The sequence below is a fragment of the Maniola hyperantus genome, chromosome 7 (assembly GCF_902806685.2).
Source record: "Maniola hyperantus chromosome 7, iAphHyp1.2, whole genome shotgun sequence".
Taxonomy (NCBI): Eukaryota; Metazoa; Arthropoda; class Insecta; order Lepidoptera; family Nymphalidae; genus Maniola; species Maniola hyperantus.
The window spans coordinates 5,780,500-5,801,871 of record NC_048542.1 but is presented as its reverse complement, the minus strand read 5'-3'; the positions used below and the strand labels follow the sequence as shown (position 1 = coordinate 5,801,871).

Genomic DNA, 21,372 nt, shown 5'->3' with positions numbered 1-21,372 from the left:
TCGATAATTTAATATGGTTAGCAAACTAAAACTAACATCGGACGTGGATTTAACGATTTCTGAAAGGCCCTCAGATCTCTAATGACTTAAATTTTGGCCTAATTGACCACTTCCAAAAAACAACATAGTATAGGTAAGTCATGTAAAACGCACGCAATATTACAGTGTGTACAGTACGCGGCAGAAAGTAATGTACATCTGCCTTTGGAATGGCATTTCGGCTTTGTAGAGCGTTGTCTCTGTAACTTATAACTATATTATGACGTTTTATCAGTCTCAACGACAGAGACAATACACTACAAAACCACTATCTCCTTCTAAGGGTCGATGTACATATTACTTTCTGCCGCGTACTGAACATAAATTGTATAAAAGTAAAAACCATCACCAGTCTGATGATGACGATGATGGTATCCTTGGCCGTGGCCTAGCCTTGGTATAAGCTTTTAAATTTTCAGCATGGCGTCGTCCATTTAAGTGCTCTCCGATATTAAAATCGTTATTTGGCACGTTTACCCTGCAAATGTCGCAGTAATAGGGCTGGATCTCATCATCATCGTCATCATCACTATCATCTTCATCAACGCTAGAACCTTGTAAGTTTTCAGCATGGCGTCGTCCATTTAAGTGCTCTCCTATGTTAAATCGTTATTTGGCACGTTTACATCGCAGATGTCGCAGTAATAGGGCTGTATCTCATCATCATCGTCGTCATTATCGTCTTCATCATCACTAGAATCTCTTAAGTTTTCTGCGTGGGGTTGCCCGGTCAAATGTTGTTTTATGTTAAATTCATTGTTTGGCACATTTACGTCACAGATGTCGCAGTAATAGGGCTGAATCGCATCATCATCATCATCTTCGTCATTATCATCTTCACCATCACTAAAATCTCTTAAGTTTTCAGCGTGGGGTTGCCCGTTCAAATGCTGTCTTATGTTAAATTCATTGTTTGGCACATTTACATCACAGATGTCACAGTAATAGGGCTGTATCTCATCATCATCGTCGTCATCATTATTATCTTCATCATCATTAGAATCTCTTAAGTTTTCAGCGTGACGTCGTCCATTTAAGTGTTCTCGTATATTGAACTCGTTACGAGGTACATTAATTTCACAAATACTGCAGTAGTAAGGCATGGCAATTTTTTATTGGTGTAGTTGAGACGCAATAATGTAGGTACTGGATAAAAATCTGATGCTCTTTATTTAATCAGTCAGAAACTAATACATTACCAAGCTTTTACTAAATACATAATTTATTCGGTATTACGCGTAAAATTTAACTCCTTACTCCGATGAAGAGTAAAAGCTAGCGTGCACTGCAATTTTCCTTACGTTTCTTCCCCACAAAATCTGTGAACTATAATAGAGGTAATTAATTAATTTCGCATCCGATTAAAAAAAATTAAAGCATAGATGATAATATAGGTATTATTTTTCATCTTTAGTGGTGGAAGTTTTCAGTTGCCTGGAAACCACCTCATTTCATGTTTACGGACTACTAGATGATGCCCGCGACTTCATCCGGGTGGATTTAGGTTTTTATAAATCCCGTGGGAACTCTTTGATTTACGGGATAAAAAGTGATAGAAAGCCTATGTCCTTCCCCGGGATGCAAGCTAGGTATATCTGTACCAAATTTCAGCAAAAGGGTTGAATTTTGCGTTGACACCTCGGAACATTCCGATAGAATCGATCGTGTGTAGTATCGAAGATACGATAGTGAGGAATTCTATTCCCGCGCGAGAGGCAGAGTGTCTAAGACAGGATATAGCAACGTTTTTGCGTCGGGCGAAATTACCTCAATCCAATATCAATAGGGAAGACAGAACGGCCCTACTCAACATACGCAATAATAAAGATATCCTAATATTGCCAGCGGACAAAGGCAATGCAACGGTTATAGTCGACACGGAGGTATACGAAGACAAAATTAACCAACTACTGTCTGATACCAACACATATAAAAAAGTTAATTATAATCCGACTGCGCGCACAACCAATAGAATTATCAAATTGTTACAGGCCCTCAATGACAAAAACCTGTTGTCACAGTTACGCCCCCATAATTCTACCTCCCCAAAAATCTACGGCTTACCGAAGATTCACAAATTGAACTGGCCCTTAAGACCAATAGTTAGCCAGATAGACTCACCCACATACAAGGTATCCAGACACATGGCCACAATATTAAAACCGTTTACAGGAAACACGAGTAGTCATGTTAGGGACTCTAGACATTTCGTCCATTTGATAAAAAACGAAACAATCTCTGACACGGAGATCATGGTGAGCTTTGATGTGGAGTCCCTGTTTACTAATATCCCGGTGGATGAAGCAAGTCAGCTGATCTCTGACTTCTTAAAGAAATCTGGCGCACCTACTGGGTATTTGGACTTAAGTGAGTTCTGTCTCAAGAACGGCTATTTTAGTTGGCGTGGTGATTACTACCTCCAGGTTGATGGTGTCGCGATGGGTTCTCCCATCGCACCCGTCGCAGCGAATATCTTCATGGAGTGGGTGGAGGGTGAGCTGGTAGAGATGATGCCGGAAAAACCGCGACGCTGGCTACGTTATGTGGATGATATTTTCGCCATAGTGAACAAGGAAGAGTTGTCTCAAGTATTCCAGAACCTTAATGGGTTACATAGGAAGGTGCACTTTACGATAGAGGAAGAAAAAGAAGGTAGGTTGCCATTTTTGGATGCCATGGTTATACGGACACCAGGAGGCGGGTTCCGCACGACAGTTTACCGGAAACCCACACACACTAACAAATACCTACACGCTAGCTCTGATCACCACCCATCGCATCTAGCGTCAGTGCCGAGGAGCCTCATAAACAGAGCCCTAAACCTATGTGACCCACCCTACGTGAAGGATGAACTAAACCAAGTCAGACAAGCCCAGTGCCCTGTTTATCAAACATTACAAGTCTACAAGCTCACAAGTTACAAGTTACAAGAACTTTTTACAAACTCTTGTAAATTATGTTTATCAAATAATTTCACAAGACTTGTAGGATTTTACAAGACTTGTAGAACTTGTATTTTTAATTTATAACACTTTATTTTTGCTAAATTGCAATATAATTTTTCAACCGTAATAAATGTCGATAAAATAGAAATTACGGTACCATAACTACTCAAGTTATTGTTAGAAATAAATTTTGTTTTCAAATAATTTAATTTTGTGTTAAATAACCTATGTATTTGTAAAACCTATTGCTTCTTATTTTATTTACCTACCTATTTTTATCTATTCTATTTCGGTACACCAACAGGAAGTACCTACACAAAAAGTTTAAATTAAAAATAATGGGTACATTCTTTTCATGAATTAAGGTTAGACTTAAAATTTGGAAAAATAGATAGACTTTAAAAAAATTCGCTATTCGAATTACACCGCAAAAAATGGCGAAATCTGATTCGAAAGTTACAATTATTTTTCAATTAAGTAATTCGTGACAAAAAAGATATTTTATTTGGCGCATTTACTGATAAATTATCTAAAGACCAAAAAATAGCAGAGTGGAAAGAGATACTATTGCTATGTCAGTCGCTTGGACTTGTATCTACCGAAAAAGATTATGCCAGCATACTCGTATGTATATGAGACACGTTTTGGTCAAATTTAAAAAGAGCAGCATTGATAAGTTTAATAAAATTACACCTTTGAATTATTTTGTAGTTATTTTACCGATTTACTACTACGTACTAGATAATTTAATTATTCTTTTATACAATATCATACTTGCATATAACTTGTAAAATAAATTAAGAGTCAACGGAGGCTCTCCAACTTTTTCGTTACAAGTTACAAGCTACAAGCTACAAAGGCATTTTTGATGAACAAAACCACAAATATGTGGAGTGTGAAAAACACTTGTATTACAAGTGATATTACTTGTAGCTTGTAGTTTACAAGTGTAGTTTTGATAAACGCATTCTTGTAAAAATGCACAAATTTACAAGAGAAACGCTTGTAATACAAGACTTGTAACGTTTGATAAACAGGGCACTGGAATATAACGGTTACAATTGGCGTCAAAGTTATCGATTGGCACACAACACTTCAAGGCGAAAACCGGTGAGCGCAGAACGATCACCAGCCTACTTAACCTATGTCAAGGGTATAACGGACAAGATAGGCCATCACCTGCGTCGTAAGTTTGACATAAAGACCAGATTCCGGCCCCCTGGACAAATAGGGAGTATGTTGCGCTCACCGAAAGACAGGGATCATCTTAACGTACCCGGTGTGTATATGATTCCCTGTGAATGTGGCCATAACTATATAGGCGAGACCAGTCGGAACATCCAGACGAGAGTGATGGAACACATACGCAGCGTCAAAAATGTGGACACCAATGGGTCAGCAATAGCAGAACATATCCAAAATTCGGGTACGTCGCACTACATACGATTCGACAAGGTTTCCGTATTGTCCCGGGAAAAGTTTCTAGTACCGCGGAAGATACGGGAAGCGATCGAAATTAGTCGCCACCCGAATTTCAATCGTGACAATGGATGGATGCTACCCTCAGCGTGGAAACCGCTTTTTGATGCTAAGACAAGGGCATCAGTCGTGGGACGGGACACCATTAGCTCCGCGTGCCTGGATGTCGGTGACGGTTCCAGTGATGAAGAACAGCAGGAACTGTCGGGAGACGATCGGCAGCTGTCTCCCCCCCCCACCCCAGCCACCCTCACAACGGGCGCTACGGGCAGCGGCACGTGCGTCCCGCAGTCAAAACCGCGGCGCGTGCGCGAACGGACTCCCTTGAAAAAGGACCCCGTATGGTTCGAAACTAGTCGGGCTAACGTCGACTACACACGTGAGTACAGCCGGGACAGATATTATTTAGATTTTATTGAGGTATTACAATCGATTTATAAATATAAAAAAATATTAGAGTCAAAAATGTCAAATTTACAATCGAGAAAACAAAAATCGAATAAGACCACGAACCCACTATTGGTTCGAGGTCTTATTCGATTTTTGTACCGCGTGCGTGCAGGCTAGTTTATGTCGTATCACTACGCGCGAGAGCTTATTTTGCTCTAAACTTTTTCACTTTATTGGCAGCGCGGTTCGAGTGGATGTACCTACCTGCTATTCACGTTACGTCTAGGGCGTTACTATAGTTTCTCACACTTTCGAGATGTCGATTTTTTATTAATTATTTCAAAACATTTTTTTTGTTTAACTCAAAATTTCGATAGTAATACTGAGGGCAAATCGTTATGCCGCGGAAAGACAATCACTAAAATTTCACCGTGTATACAACAATTACTATGCAGGTTGCAAACGTTATTAATTTTTTAATATTTTTTATTACTTTGTAGGTACCTATTACTCAATCGATAGGGAAACTTTGCGACAATTGTCCCATAAAAATTTGGAGTTCAACTCCTCAATCCTGATGCTGCAGGGCACCTGACCACCAAAACTGATGGGATTTAGAAACTGTCGATTATAAATTCATATTATACTAATTAATATTACCAAGTAAACACCTTATCGTTAAACTCGAGGACCCAACTCCTCAACCCTGATGCTGTAAGGAATTGCATTCCTAAATCGTGCTGATTTAGAAACTGGCCTACTAAGTCGGTTAGAAAAAGGAACGACTAAACTGACACGATGCCGCTTGCTTCCGAATCCTGCCAAAATTCCTATTTGCATTGCGATGTGAGATCGGTATGTAACCTAACATGCCAGCGGGACAGCAGTGGAGAAGGCGGGTAGAGAGGCGCGAGGGGTGCAACAGATTGACGTGATTTTTGCATGGATATAGTTAAAGACCTGGAGAGTGAGATAAGCTACTTTTATTCCGAAAAATCAAAGACTGCCCCCGGGATTTTTAACAACCTAAATCTACGCGGACGAAGTCGCGGGCCTCAACTAGTCTATACTAAAGCTATAGATTCGTGCACAGGATTCGTGGTATCACTACAACCGTGCTACAACCCCATCCTAATCGCTAGGGATTATGTCAAAATCATTGTTTTGTCATAAATCATTATTTGAATTAGGTACCTATAGTCCGAAAAAAATGACACCTCACGCGCCATTTTAATTCTATCGGTTATTGTAGTTGGATTCAAACTTTTTGGCGGCTGGGAAGTTAGTTGCGGGCGCAGGTGCGCGCAGGTTCAGGCGAGTCAAGACAAGTTTAACTAAAATATTATATTTTCTGTTAATGAGGTTAACATGGGAGTAAGTATCTTGTAGTTACATTGAGTTATAATTGTTTTGAAACCGAAGCGTAGTTTTTATTATTCTTCATAGACGACTTATTTAATATTTTTTTTTAAATTCTTATTTTATTAAACTGATAATTTTTATCGTTTCTATTACGGAAATTCTTAAAAACTTGACAGAAAAATAACAATAAAAAACTTAACGAAGCAATAACAAAACAACAACAAATCTTGAGCTCGACTGTACGTGGACAGCAACGTACGCGTGTGAGTACCTATACAGATACAACTACACACTCACACTACGACGCGATGGGCAACTGCGGGTGACAGAGAGCGCGCGCGGGGGTGTGCCCCGCCGCTTCGTCCAGCTACGTCCCGCTGATACCTTATTTTGTGTTCTGCGCATCGGCTTGCGCCAAGCTCTGAGCCGCCAAAACGTTTGAATCGAACAGCAACTATACCTAGGACTAAAATCGTTCATTTTGACATGAATGTTGACACAAAAAGTTAAAATGTCGCGTGAAAAGTTAAAACGCGTCATACATTACAGATGACTCAATAACTAGTTTTTGAATAGGTACCTATAACTACTTCGCAGTTCGCACTAATCAGTGATATAGTAGCTGTACATTCCACTACATTGAGAACATAATCACACACTTATCATTCTCACCATGTTCCCAACCGGTATAGTATTTTGAAATATTAAGTTTTTTTTATTTCGTATTTTGATTTTTGGGTCACTACTTATACTAACTAACTACCACCGCTAACTACTAGTAACAACTAACAAGTCACCGACACCGACTACCCATACCCCCACAGAATACATTTATACTTGCATACCCCTCACAAACCAGGTTTTGTACCAAGAATAGACAAGTTTAGATTTCATTTTTAATTCCATGCAATTCTGACGTTTCTTAATGTTACCAGAGTTAAAATAGTTCCCACAAATGAAGGTAACAAATTGAAATAATGTGAGAAGTGGCAATGGATAGATATATAATCAAATTCTTAATTAAACAACATTTTTTGACGTTTCCAGTGCTACCAGATTTAAATGAAAAATAAATAGTGCTGGGGGCAACAACATATTGGTATGAACAACCAATCCAGTTGGTACAGTAGCTACGGGTAACTTTAGAAACGTATCTGTCATTGTAAGTCGATAGTTCAATGGAATTAATGGTTCATCCTACTGTAAATTATTAAGTAACATCTAAAATGTACCTAATTACTCAAAAAAACATATTTACGTAAATCATATTCTAAAATCCCTTTTTAAAGCACTATTATACCATCAGAGCTCTAGGTACCTACTTATTTTATTTAAGTAATATTTACTAGTTTAAAAATGCTTCTTCTTTACTCTGCTTGTGAAAGTTTAATCTAAAATAGAGAAGCAGGAACTGGTTCATTGACTCATTTACATGACACAACTGAACCACATACATCACTATCATCTGAAATATGGTATCATTATTTTACGATTTGACATTAGCTAATGTCAAAACGTGTTGTTTCATTAAAAATTCGACTATAGGAAAAAGGCGTAAGTTTATACTAAAATTATTAAATTATTAATTAATAGAACACAATTTTAATTTTAAGTGGCATACTTTGTTAAATATCAATGTTGAAACCTATTTTAAAGTATGTCGTGGCGCCTCCTGTTTATGCTTAGTTAGACTCGGCTTGCCGCCCGGGTTTGAGGGTTGAAACCAGAGACGTCACGAAGGCTAGTTTGTGAATGTTTGATTATGCACTCACCCTTGCTCGATGCGCAGTCCGCTCGCGCATGCGACACCAGGTTAATGCGCCGTCTTCACGGCACGGAGGCGACGGGCGAGGAAGCGGCCTTCCTCCCCGTCGCATAGGACAGAATCCATTGCCTCGCACTCTGTAATACATATATGGGACGGGCAGATTTCGCCTAGACGAAATCCGCCGGGGCTACTGTCTTCCTCGCCGCTAAGCGGGGAAGACCAGGGCTGACTAGCACTAAATTAAAGGAGGAACGGTTCCATCATTAGCCCAGCCATTAGGATTATAATTGGGTCCAATTGACCTACCGCGTTTCGGTCAGGTAACTGGCTATTCGTGCCGAGTCAAATTGCCACCGTATCACTGCCTACGCCGATGGTTTGCCCGCTAGCTGCATGGGTCAATTTACCAACTGTATCTCCATCTACCCTGATGGATTGCACGCTAGCGGCATGGGTCAAATACCAACTGTATCACCAACTGCGCTGATGGTTTGCCCGCTAGCTGCATGGGTCAATTTACCAACTGTATCTCCATCTACCCTGATGGATTGCACGCTAGCGGCATGGGTCAAATACCAACTGTATCACCAACTGCGCTGATGGTTTGCAGGCTGACTGCACGGGTCTTATTACTACCCACTGTATCACCATCGCGATCGGCATTAGCGATCCGCTTACGGACTGGTGCAATTTCACTGATTGCGTAGCTGCATGGAAACGTTCCTTATGCACAATATTAATAGCAATCAAATATAGTTACTTATAGTTAGCCACTTACAAGTAATAATACAGGATGCGAGGCACCGAACTGATGACGGGAGGCGTGCTGTGAGGCGAGGCTGCCGTGTTCGGATCCAGTCTTAACAAAATGGTGGGCGCCGTGGTTTAAGGCTCCGACCACAGACAGTCGGCGTCGCGTTTCAAGTATAGACCATTAGACCCATAGAGTAAAGTCACAGACAACTTACCATAGTATTTTAAGCGTCCGGCTCTGGATTCCTCTCCTTCTAATCTCGTTTTGCTCGTTATTGTAATTAGATATTATAATTGGATGATTTAATTTTACGATGATTACTATTTATATTTTGTACAATTAACTATTTCGCGACGTTCGTCGCGACAATGTAAGAGAAAAAAAATCAACAAGCCAGACTAAGTTAGAGTGCATGTAACAAACTAAAGGATTTCCACCTTCAAAGATAATAATATGATTACCTAATAGGTAGGTATGGTTTTTATATGGCTTTTTATTGACAAGGATTTAGGGTAATTTTGGGTAAAACGGTGGTAGCCCTATTTTGCCCTAGAGGTAGTTTTTCATGGTCTGTGCCATAGAGACAGTCTTTATGTGACAGGGTCGGTGCCATAGGGCATAGACTGCAATGCATACCAGTACCTACCTATATACGACATGGTGCGACCATCGACATAGGATGTACTACACTATTGTACGTAGTAGTACATGGAAGTTCTTTGAGTGCGACAAGGCTATATTGGCTTGTGCCAAAAATCGAAACTAACATTGCCATAGAGATATTATACTCTAAGCATAGAGATATTAGTTTAAATCTTGGATGAATGTATAGGTACTTTGCTGAAAACCTCAGAATAAGGACTGTCTGACATATCTGTGCTGAAAACAAAACAACACTGCACAAAAGACAAAAATAAATTGCAAAATCCTGTCCTAAAGAGTCCTGCGACATGTGAAGTGAAGATCAAACATCACTATCAGACTATGTTATCAACTAGTTATCAATATCATGATCAAGACGTGATCATCATCAAAACGGGAGAAAACAGAAAAATTTGCAAACCATACGAAAATTAATCTTTTTTGTTGTAATATTAAGGGTTATTAACAAATATTATGGCTTTACCAGCGGCGCAACCGGCTGAAGTACTACGTGCGTTTCAAAAAGATGATCTCTACGAGAAACAACTTGCAAGTTGCTTAGCCAAACTTATCCCCTCATATTATGCATCTAAAGCTGTTCCAGTGTCTTCATTACTGTACAAATCCTTCACAACGCTCAAGGACTTGCAAACTTTGGGAGAAGAATATTCTGGAATAATTCAAGTTGACGACACATATCACAGACTGCCTTCATATAGCAGTCGTCTTGTTAGTATTTTACTGTCAGCATTTGGAGAAAACCTAACAAGGAGATTACTTGTCCATATGGAAAAGCAAATCTTACAAAATTCGTCATTGAAACCAGAAGCTCAGAATTTAATACTGATTGTATTAAAAACACTTAATAATGTAGTCCCACAAATTGAAAGTATACATCGGGCATTATCATACATTAGTGGAGGTCCTTTGCAAATTGGTAAAACAGTTACAGGCATTAATTGTGTGCATGTTCGCCCAGCAGCAGCAGCATATTATGCTCATTTACGTTTGTTGGGCATAGTTACTTTGTTACATGCTTTTATATCATGTGGACAAAGTTTTTACCAAGCTAAAAAACACATGGATGAGATGTCAGACTTTCCTAATGAAGTTGACAGCAGTAAATCATGTATTGCATGTTTGGAGGAGATAGTCCAACCTTGTGTGTTACAGTGCGGCCACTTGTTTTGTATGCAATGTTGTTACGGAGCTTTGGAGAGCTGCCCTTTGTGCCGGACTCCATTTACTAAGAATACTGTTGTGCCTTTGATGAATTACAGTCCTTAAATTTAATATAAAACGAAAAAATTGTTATGGTTTTAAATATTTTATTTATTGTCTCTGGGTCTTCTGAGAGCATGTTGTATGTTATATTTTAATACATTTTATCTTAATATATAAAAGGAAAAGGTGACTGACTGACTGATCTATCAACGCACAGCTCAAACTACTGGACGGATCGGGCTGAAATTTGGCATGCAGATAGCTATTATGACGTAGGCATCCGCTAAGAAAGGGTTTTTGAAAATTCAACCCCTAAGGGGGTTGTTCCGTAGAACAAGCGTTTATCTTTCTACTTCCTAAAACTGCAAGCACAAATAATTAAAATTGCCATTCTTTCCAAATTCACATTTTTTACAACAATTAAACGAATGTATGTCACAATTTCCGAACGTGCGCCTACAGCGCCAACTACGTTAAGAAGCAAAACTAATCAGTTGTCAGACACCTCTGCAACGCGTGCACCGCTGCATCGCAAATATGATTCGCACATTATCCGACGCGGTGCGAATCCTCAATTTTGGCAACGTTGTGCCATCAACTCATGGCCTAAAGCTAAATCTACGCAACAGGGGTGAAGTAGGGGTTTGAAATTTATGTAGTCCACGCGGACGAAGTCGCGAGCATAAGCTAGTTTTAGATAAAATAGAATATTTTATTGTGTAAATCAAACTAGTATTTAATATAATATAAATTCTTCGTTTAATTAATGCAAAATTACGAAACTTAAAATAGTAGTTTTTAGTTATTTTAACTAATTAAATCAGCATCACCATTCACCTTTGCCAAAAAAATGTTGTGATGTGTGTGCTTTTGTTAAGCTATCATAGAAAAGACAACAATTAAAAATAAAATGCTTATTAAATGCATTTAGTTCAATTCTATTATGATATAATATGGAATTAAGATCAATATAGTTAACTGTTGTTTTATTGAGTACAAAACAAAATTAACAATGATAAACTTTCAAGCAAAACATTCTTAAGTCACAAACTAATGACTGCTGTGTAATAAAGATTTGCTAAATTATAAATCATGAGAATAATATCACTAAGTAGTAATCATAAACTGTAACATATAAATTATTAAAAATATCTGTGAACCTTAAATGATTGTTGACCAATGATTAGCAACATTATCATAATCATTTCACCACAAATAACTAAATCCCAGCAGCTAACGTTATATATGTTGTGGCTTAAAGCATTAAAGCCTGCACCAAAATTAAAGTACATACCAACAAAACGCTTTAAGGCTAACAGTTATTTTTATCGAGGCTAATTAATTATTTACTATGGCAAGCTTGAATAATTATTCTACCCTTAAGAGTTCAACATCAAAAATTAAGGTGGCATTTGGTGGAATTACGCCAGGATGACCTCGAGATCCATATGCAAAGTCGGGTGAACATGTTAATCTTGCTCGCTCACCTACTGACATCTGTAGCCAAAAATGTTTTCTTTAAGTATATTTTTCTACAGTATTTTTTATAATTTTTCACACTCACACTTAATATTGTAATTCAAATAGACAAAATTTAAATTTGTACGCCTTAAGTAATCGATGGATCCAAGGGAAGGCTGTGGTGTCCGTAACATAGGTTTTCTTAGTACGGACGCCAAAGCACTCCATCAGGTTTAACAGTTATTGTATCTAACTTTTTGTGCACTAGATTTAAGGAGTTTTTGTACTGTGCAACATTTTGTTGGCTGAGTAAATAAAATATTATAAAAAAATATATAAAAATAAAATATTATTATTACTAATTTTATAAAAGTATGAGCAAAGGTTGCTTAAAAACAAACCTTTGCTAAACCTTGATCCCATCCTTTGATAACATCTCCTTTTCCTAATGTAAACTTAAATGGCTGTCCACGATCTCTCGAGGAATCGAATTTTTTCCCGTTTTGTAGAATTCCTGTATAGTGAACCACTACCGTTTGACCAGGTTTTGGGTAGGTGATACCTAAAAAAAAATCCGATTTAGATGCAAAGTAATAACTTTTATCCTTTACACTCAAGTAATCGATTACCATTTCCGGGTGAAAGAGTTTCTACGTCTACGCCCATAGTTTCAAATTAAATAATGATCTTGAGTGAAAATTTCGATTTTGATTGTTACAACCGACTCGACTAAAGAAAAATAAATAATAGAAAATAATGTAGTTGTAGAAGGAAAATCATGAAACAATGTTGACGTATGACGTGTTTTGACATATTTGCAGCGTTGCCAACGTCCTCGGTCTGGATTCCCCACAAACCTAACTGAAAATCCCCAATTGAGGGAAAAATTATTTATTTTTATTTATTTATTTACACTTTATTGCACAAAGTAAACATTGAAAAAACACAATACAGGATCTTAATCTAATATCTGTAGCATGCAAAGGCGGCCTTATCGCTAAAGCGATCTCTTCTAGGCAACATTTGACAAAAGGAATCACGAAACGCACGGGTTGGTGCGGCAGCCGAAAATGGCCCTTGGTATATTATATTATTATAAATTAGACTACATACACAGTACATTCTAATAATACACAAATATATATAAATATATATACCTATATACATATCTCTATAATATACTACATAGTTCTGTTTACATAGATAAATAATAGTTCTTCAAACGATTTTTGAAGGTGTTTAAGGATTTCGCCAGACGTATTTCTGCTGGGAGAGAATAATTCCAGAGTTTGACACTGTTAGTGGTGAAAGAGTTACCATAGTATACCGTGCAGCTGTGTGGAGTCATAAGCTTATTGTCGGTGCTGGAGCGGAGGGAGAACTGATTGTTCTCACCAAGATAGGAAAATCGTTCTTTTAAGTATGATGGTGTTTGAGGGTAGTACGGTTAAAGAACTTTATTCTCACTAAGAATTAAATTCACTTACATGAGAAATTTAACAAATTAACAGTAGGTATCTTATCCACACTTCAACTGCGACTTTATACAAAACAAAGTGGGTAGAAATAAAATTATTACAAAGTAAGCGAGTCGATCGAGTGCGCGAATGGCACGGACATAACATGGATTATTAGAGACTAGATACCGCTGGCATAGTAGTATTTTCTGTACCTATGTGTATGTATTATTTATAGTAAAGGGCTTATAATATGTAAATGTACACAAGTATGTATATTTAAGTATATTTACATGTATAATATGTATTTTATTTTTATTTTTATAGTCGTGTATGTGAGTTTAGTATACAAGTAGATATTAATTATATTTATATATAAATATAAATGTAGCAGAATATGGATTTTTTTATGTTAAAGTTATTTTTGTTAATGTAATTTATGAGTTTTTTATAAGTTTAAAAAGACTGTGTGTTTTATGTCACTGGGGAGCTTATTGTATAATTGTACGCCTTCAAACAAAACATTTTTCATCCCGTAGAAGTGCTGGAATCCCACTTTTCGCTCGTAGTCTTTAGTACTAATTATTGGTTGTAGTTTTTGGCGGCGCAGAAATTATTTTAGGCACACCTCTCACATATTTTATTATGAGATTTGTTTCGCCATTTCTTGTTCGAGCCTCAAGCTCTTCTTTAAGATGTTTCATATATGATTGCTGCTGAGATGTTTGATCGGGGTAAATTTTGTTCACGTCATTCTTCACGCTTGATTTGTTCCGAAGTATATACAGGGCTGTTTTTGGGAGCTCAAAACATACTTTGATTAAACGGTTTTTATCTGGATTGTATTTTCCTATCCGATAAACTTTTTCAGGCTGAGGGCAATCTGTGTATATAGTTTTTAAAATATTCCAGGAAGCGTTTCTATCATGAATTTGTCTCTCTTTCGGGTCAGTACAGGTTGATTCAGCTATGCCTGACACTAATATATTTCGTGATCTCAAGTTTCGCTCGTTTAGTTCTGTAATAATTTCTTCTTGTGCTTTCACTTTCGGGCTTGCGTCCACACTAATCATCTTCAAGTCTATGTTTTGTATTCTAGATTCTAATAACTCAATCTTCTTCTGTGTAGTATTATTCGAACTTTTAATATTCATAATTTCTAATTTCAGTTTGCTTTGTTCTTCAATCAAGAATTCAGTCGTAGATTTTATATCATTGACTTGATTTTTTATGACAGAAACATCTTCACTTATTTTAGAGAAATTGTCTATTTACATGGTGTTGTTAGATGTGAGGTACGTCATCATTTCTGACATTTGAAGGTGTAGTGCTGTCATTTGTTTACTCAGTTCAATGAACTCATGTTTTACATCCGAAAATTCAGCCTTTAATTCTTCATTTTCTGCAATAAATTTGCGCTTATTTCGAACTGTAACTTGAGACAATTCTGATAGCTGGGAGGCATTAATTTTGCTTGGTAAATTTGGGTAAGATCCGCTTATAGTACATATCGACATGCCCCACATAATCCCCACAACTTTTCAGCAAAGAAATAAAATTACTGTTCATATAAATCAAATATATTTATTACTTATACTTAAGTATTTAATGATTTAAAAACTTAAGCTAGTCTATACAACCTTATATAGCATTATCTCTACATAACAGTATGTATAAAATAAAGTCGCTTCCCGCTGTCTGTGTGTAGGTTTGAACGCGTAGATCTTTTAAACTACGCAACGGATTTTTAATGTGGTTTTCAACAAAAAATAGAGTGATTCAAGAGGAAGGTTTATAGGTAGGTACTATAGTTAAATATTGGTTTGTGTTAATTTGTTGAAATATGACGATATTTGAACAAAATGTCGGAAGAAATCAAGCTTCCATCGAAAATTAACAAATATAAGAAAAAGTAGGATAAACTCAAATTTACTCAACTGATTTTAAAAATTCTTTCACCCATAGAAAGCTACATTATTAGCGCAAGTGGTATAAGCTACATTTACATCCATTTACCATAAAACATGTAAAAAAAACACATATTCCGACACACTTCCGACAAGATATCCGATCTGGGACACAAAACTCGAAACTAATAATTTCGATGATCGAATTCATTGTCTACGAAATTTATTCAGTAAAAGACCTGTTTGGTTTGCATATCAGTCTTTCCCATAATCGAAACATGAAGTTAGAGTAGGACCAAATGAGTACTTGAAAGATAGAAGGCTATCTGTGTTGGACAGACGCGGCCGCGTGCCTGCCCAAGGGCTTGCCAGGAGCGGTGTGGCCGTTCATGCAATTTACAACGCTTCCCAGGATAAAAGTTAAACTACTATTATTACTTCTAAGTTTAGTTCTAGTATAAATGTCTAAATTCCCCGCATTTTCCCCACATAAACGCTCTCCCCACAAATTACCCAATGGGACTGAAAATCCCCGCAGTTTAGGGAATTCCCCACAGATTGGCAATGCTGCATATTTGACAATCATCATCATCATCAGCCTGTGGACATCCACTGTTGGACATAGGCCTTCCCTAAAGAGCGCCACCACACCCGGTCCTCAGCCTTCCTCATCCAGCCACTCACATCCAGTCACATATTTGACAATAGGGTCACAGATTAATAGGGATACTAAATAGGGAGAAATAGGGTGATGCCTGCCCCAGCCAGAATCCCTTTGAGGCATAGAGTAGGATTATTGAAAATTCGCTTGTACTTCGGTACCTACCACTTCGGTACTTCTTCTTTTCGAGTCGACGGTCACCTCAAACACGGGCAGCCCAAAAAGCCGCAACCGCGATTGCTCGGTCGGCAGCGTTGTACAGCTCCTCGTTCGTGCAGGCTGTCGGGCACGCAGGGCACCCAGTCATGTGCGCACTATATACACTGTAGTCTGTGATGGTCTGTTTCGGATGACCGCAGAGGCACTGCGTATCATGTACCTACCGAGATAAAGCCCCACCCACTTCGGTACTGACGTCGGTATTCAATGTACTCTGTGGTATTAGTCAGTACAACATTCAATCTCTGTGACTAGTACCTATATAGTGATCTGTGATTCGGTATTTTCTGTGGGTACCTATTTATCTGTGATTTTTCTTCTGACTGCTTCTGACCATAGATTATTCTGACTTTGAGTTGCTTTGAGTTTAGTACAAAGAGTATTATAATATACAGGGATACTTTTTTTTCTGGTCGGTGCATAGAATTTAAGCCAAATTAAAATTTAAATCACAGAGTACTTTTTACATACGGAAAATTCATACATCTATGATTCATACCTACATCGAAAAGACAAACAATTCTTCAAAAACAATTCATTCTTAGAGTAACTTAGACAATTCTTCAAAACAAAACTCAAAGAGTCAAGTTTTCTGGTGGGTGAGTAACATGGTGTCTAGTGAAGAAGAACCAGATGTGAAAGTTGCGGACACGGTAGAATGGGACGTCGACATGGAGATCCAATTATTTTACGCGATGGCGAACCACAAGCCGGTCGGTATAAACAAACACTTTCAAATGGCTTGCATTTGGGAGAAGCTGTCCAATTCTATAACCAAGGAGATATCAACACACGATATATGGAGACATCTGGACACCTTGTATGATATGACTATGCTAGATGATACTGAGCCAATACCATTCCCGAATCACGAGACCGCCTTTAGTTTGCCGGAAAGCGACTTTGGTGCGCTGATGAAACAGAAATACAAAGATATTATCCTGGGAGACGATAGTGAAGGTTAGTATTTTACACATTTGTATAGGCTGTATGATCATGGTCTCATAAAGATTTGTTTGTCCCCAAGAGCATGAATGAAAAAAATTTTACTTATTTGTTTTTAAGGTTCTGTACCTGAAGAGTGCCAACGGAACCTTTTTCCTAAGCCTCTGCCGTCTGTCCGTCCGTCCGCCCGTCTGTCAGTGGGCTGTATTTCGTGAACTGTAATATGTAGAGTTGAAATATTCACAGAATGTGTATTTCTATTGCTGCTATAACAACAAATAATAAAAATTTCAAAAGAGCCTCCATGATAATGGAAAAATTAAAAAGTTTTATTTCTTGTACGATGGTACGGAAGTCCCTTCATGTGCGAGTCTGATTGCACTTGGCCAATTTTACGCCTTAAGAGCTAAGGCTCCCTGAACCTTAGCTAAGATTAGTTATTCTTGTTATTTAGAAACCTGACCTGTAGGAAAGGCAGCATACTATTATGCCGCTTTCCTACAGATCAGCTACAATGTCACGATCGCAATCATCTCTGATTGGTTAACGCTCGCTCACTATTGGCTACAATGCATTGTTGCAACAAGAATCGCACAAATTCAGCCAATCGGAACAGTTGAGATTGTAATAATGATTGATGCAGGTTTTAGACAATCGCCCTCCTGGTTATAATAAATCCTAAAAAGTCATAATAAACCCGTTTTAGATGGTAGAAGCCCATCACCAAAAACATCTAGTTCCAGAAGCAATTCAAGAGGTACAACTTCAAAGGACAACTCTCTGAAAGGTATTTCTCCATTTGTAGTTTGAGTGGCAGTGGACTGGTCATGTTTGTCAGAGAATCGACAACCGCTAGAGCTGTAAGGTTCTCAAGTGGAGACTTTGTCTTGGCAAACAGAATAGGGCACCCCGTGGCTAGGTGGAGCGATGACATCTGGAAAGTGGCTGGTATGGATTGGGTATGAAAGGTCGGCAACGTTGGTGCTACTTAAAAGTGGTCTATAACCAACAGTAGTAAGAAGATATGATGTAAGAAAATAGTAATTAAGTATAAACGTTAAAAAAAATTGTAACATTATATTATAGTAGTTAATTTAGTTTTTTTAACATGTTTATTCATTTTACAATAGAACGTTTACCTACTGTTTACTTTTTAACCATACCTACAGACAAACTGTATGGAATCTTTACTTAAATTGTTATCCCCTTTGTAACTCTGATAATATCTGTATGGAATTTGCATGCAGTGTTTACTTTTAAATGATTTAACATAGTTGTGCATGATAGAAAAACCTATGTATTTATTATAGTTAGTAAGTTTTATGTTAAAATCGCTAGTAAACCATTAAATAAAAAAAAAACTGTAGATGGAATATATTGGCTGTTGATGAATACAATAATTATTGCTTTGGTTCAATTCAATTACGTTGATTATAAAATCCTAAAATATAAAAGGAAAAGGTGACTGACTGACTGATCTATCAACACACATACTGGATGGATCGGGCTGAAATTTGGCAGGCAGATAGATACTATGACGTAGGCATCCTAAAGCCTATGTCCTTCCCCGGGTTGCCAGCTACCTATGTACCAAATTTCGTCAAAATCGGTTGAACGGTTGAGCCGTGAAAAGCTAGCAGACCGACAGACAGACAGACACACTTTCACATTTATAATATTAGTATGGATTACAATCTTAATATTTAATAACCCCTTTATGTTAAACAAATAGGTCGCAAAGACAGTATAGGTGCCCTTGCTACAAAGACCAGAAAAGAAAGTGGAAGCTCACACGCTTCAACAGACACACCCAGCATTAAATCTGAGAAAGAATATGGTGAGTTAGTAAATATGTAAAACTTATTTGTCACTAGGTGCTTTTTTTCTTTGGAATCTACTTGATTTTCCAGGACAAAAAGTGTCTTACTTATCCTGTACACAAAATAGAAAGCAGGTTATGCTTAACCAAATCCGACCGGGGGACCGATCAATTCACAAAAAAACATAACAAAGTTACTTGACAGCGATCTCATCTGGTGGTAAGTAATGATGCAGTCGAAGATAGACGCGGACTAACTTGGATGGGGTATGGCAGTTTTATAAAACCAATACCCGTTAGTTATAAGACTAGTTGCTAGCTGTGTTTGTATGATTTCTATTTTATATCTGTTTTGCATATCTTAGATCGGAGAAGAGATTCAAGAGACTCCAACGCCTCAGGACCCAGAGACAATTCAAGTGGCAGAAAGTCTATATCACAAAGGGACAAGCACGCTAAATCAAAAGTTAGCTCAGTTGCAGGTAAAGTATTATTTATATTTCAATGTATTTAATTTGTAAGAGTATGTAAAATCATACCTTTACCTATAAGCAATAGTAATAAAACTTTCTGCATTAAACTACACACAAGATGATAATGATAATACATTTGTAAATCTGGTTGTACATTAGTTTTCCTTTGGACCAGGGTCAGCTCTAGTCAATGTAGTGCCCGGTTGTTAATCAAAATACCTCAGCGCCCTCCAGTAGGCGCACGATCAAAATGTACAGTAACGTTCAGTTATAATATTTTATTTTATTTATTTATACTTTATTGCACACAAAATATGCACATCGACAAACATACAAGGGACTTAATCTAATAGCTGCAGCGTGCAAAGGTGGTCTTTTCGCTAAAGCGATCTCTTCCTGACTACCATTGGTGACGAAAGGAATCACGAAAGCACCAGTAATCGAAAATTCAAGTGTAAATGGTGCAATTGTAAATGATTTGAAAAGCAATAGGACATTTACTTCGCTTGTGGTATGCCCCTCTCGAGGAGAGTGAATACAATTTTTGAGGACAGAAGGGCTTAATTGCCCTGTAAACGGTCAAACATGTCTGTCAAATATTACGTGTTTGTTAAATTATTTGAACGTCGGCGGTCGTGTTTGATGCGTTTGTCAAACAAACTACGTGTTTGGCAAATTTGATTGACGGCGTATTTGACAAACATGTTTGACCTTGTGTTTGACCGTTTATGGGGCACTTTACAAGAATAAAAATGCAAAACTTTGTCCTTAGTTCAAAAATATTTCATTTAATAAAAAGAGAGCGCAGTGAGTGACGCATGCTCTTTGGAGGCGCGGCGAGCGGCGCTTGGCCACCCTTACTTTGCACACCCTACGGCCTACACCATAGGTAAATGGTTTTCATGGAATCCTAGAAAGAGCCGAGCATCCTTAGTTATGTTTCAAGGTGGGGCCTACTTCAAATTGACGTTATTTGTATTTCAGCCTGGGATTCCCCACTAATTGATGACGACAGCAGCTCGCGACGCGGGCGTCGAAGAGCGAACACGTCGACGCCACCTGCGACCACCCCAGCGAAGCGCCGCCGCATGTGACATTCGCACACACACTCCTACCACCACTTTTTCTGACACACACAGCGCCCGTGGTGGGGATGGGGTGACCGTAGCAGCGCTCGTCCTAGAAGGAACGCTGTCAACGTGTTTTCCTTCTGAACATTGTATTTTACAGACTGTTTCTGAAGTTAAGTGGAAGTTAAAGTAAAAATGTGATTCTCTGTGTAGATATATCAAACGAATTATGTTTAAAACTCTCAATATGTGCACACTGTTACTAACATCTTCATGTGATACAGAAACTTTACCATATTTTGTAGTTTGTAGTACTCAACAAGTCTCAAGCTCTGATAAATTATTCTTTAGCGGATTTATTGTACTTATTAGGCATATAATATTATGTAATATAAAAAAGTAATAAAAGTAAAAATCTATGTAGTTAATGCATTTTTTAATTTCTGAGTAGCGGAAGGAAGCGGAAAGCTAATTCTCCAATTTATTTCAAAAACTTCATTTTGAAATATACCTACCTACGTAACTATGTAGTGGCCATACACAGATATGGCCATATCATTGAGCTGTTGAGCTGCATGAAATTCCCTGTAGGTAGTGAAGTTTGGGAGTTTAATATTTTTTTTCTGAAAACGAAAGATTTAAATTTATACTTTAATAAAGAAAATAAAATTAAGAATAGCGATTAAAATAGAACTAAAAGATAACTAATGCTCTCGAGTCGAGTTGGGGACTGAAGAGTTATTTTACACCTTTCCCC

The 21,372-nt window shown here is 37.8% G+C and overlaps 5 protein-coding genes across 5 annotated transcripts in view; 3 read left to right on the top strand and 2 right to left on the bottom strand.

Annotated features, from left to right (window-relative positions):
- The window catches only part of LOC117983600 (protein CIP2A), a 34,669-nt gene extending 27,643 nt beyond the window's left edge, over positions 1 to 7,026 (bottom strand). Inside the window, exons 1-2 of the mRNA XM_069499881.1 lie at positions 6,888 to 7,026; positions 594 to 1,365 (exon numbers count right to left, since the gene is read on the bottom strand). Of these exons, the coding sequence (XP_069355982.1) occupies positions 594 to 623 (30 nt within the window). The 5' untranslated portion in view covers positions 624 to 1,365; positions 6,888 to 7,026. The remainder of the gene's footprint in view (positions 1 to 593; positions 1,366 to 6,887) is intronic.
- A 2,562-nt stretch (positions 7,027 to 9,588) lies between these two features.
- Positions 9,589 to 10,703, top strand: Pex10 (peroxin 10). Its single transcript, XM_034969933.2, has one exon. It carries the CDS (start codon positions 9,854 to 9,856, stop codon positions 10,664 to 10,666), a length of 813 nt encoding a protein of 270 aa, XP_034825824.1. The 5' UTR covers positions 9,589 to 9,853; the 3' UTR covers positions 10,667 to 10,703.
- A 635-nt stretch (positions 10,704 to 11,338) lies between these two features.
- LOC117983401 (peptidyl-prolyl cis-trans isomerase FKBP1A-like) lies at positions 11,339 to 12,875 on the bottom strand. Its single transcript, XM_034969936.2, has 3 exons — positions 12,694 to 12,875; positions 12,466 to 12,626; positions 11,339 to 12,100 (listed from the first exon to the last, which is right to left on the bottom strand). Exons 1-3 carry the CDS (start codon positions 12,728 to 12,730, stop codon positions 11,972 to 11,974), a joined length of 327 nt encoding a protein of 108 aa, XP_034825827.1. The 5' UTR covers positions 12,731 to 12,875; the 3' UTR covers positions 11,339 to 11,971.
- Positions 12,876 to 16,661: 3,786 nt separating this feature from the next.
- Positions 16,662 to 21,038, top strand: MrgBP (MRG/MORF4L binding protein). Its single transcript, XM_034969934.2, has 5 exons — positions 16,662 to 17,268; positions 17,960 to 18,040; positions 18,986 to 19,090; positions 19,438 to 19,554; positions 20,530 to 21,038. Exons 1-5 carry the CDS (start codon positions 16,917 to 16,919, stop codon positions 20,637 to 20,639), a joined length of 765 nt encoding a protein of 254 aa, XP_034825825.1. The 5' UTR covers positions 16,662 to 16,916; the 3' UTR covers positions 20,640 to 21,038.
- The window catches only part of Gmppa (GDP-mannose pyrophosphorylase A), a 129,559-nt gene continuing 126,565 nt past the window's right edge, over positions 18,379 to 21,372 (top strand). Inside the window, exon 1 of the mRNA XM_069499897.1 lies at positions 18,379 to 18,390. The gene's annotated coding sequence lies outside the window, so the exon portion shown is untranslated. The remainder of the gene's footprint in view (positions 18,391 to 21,372) is intronic.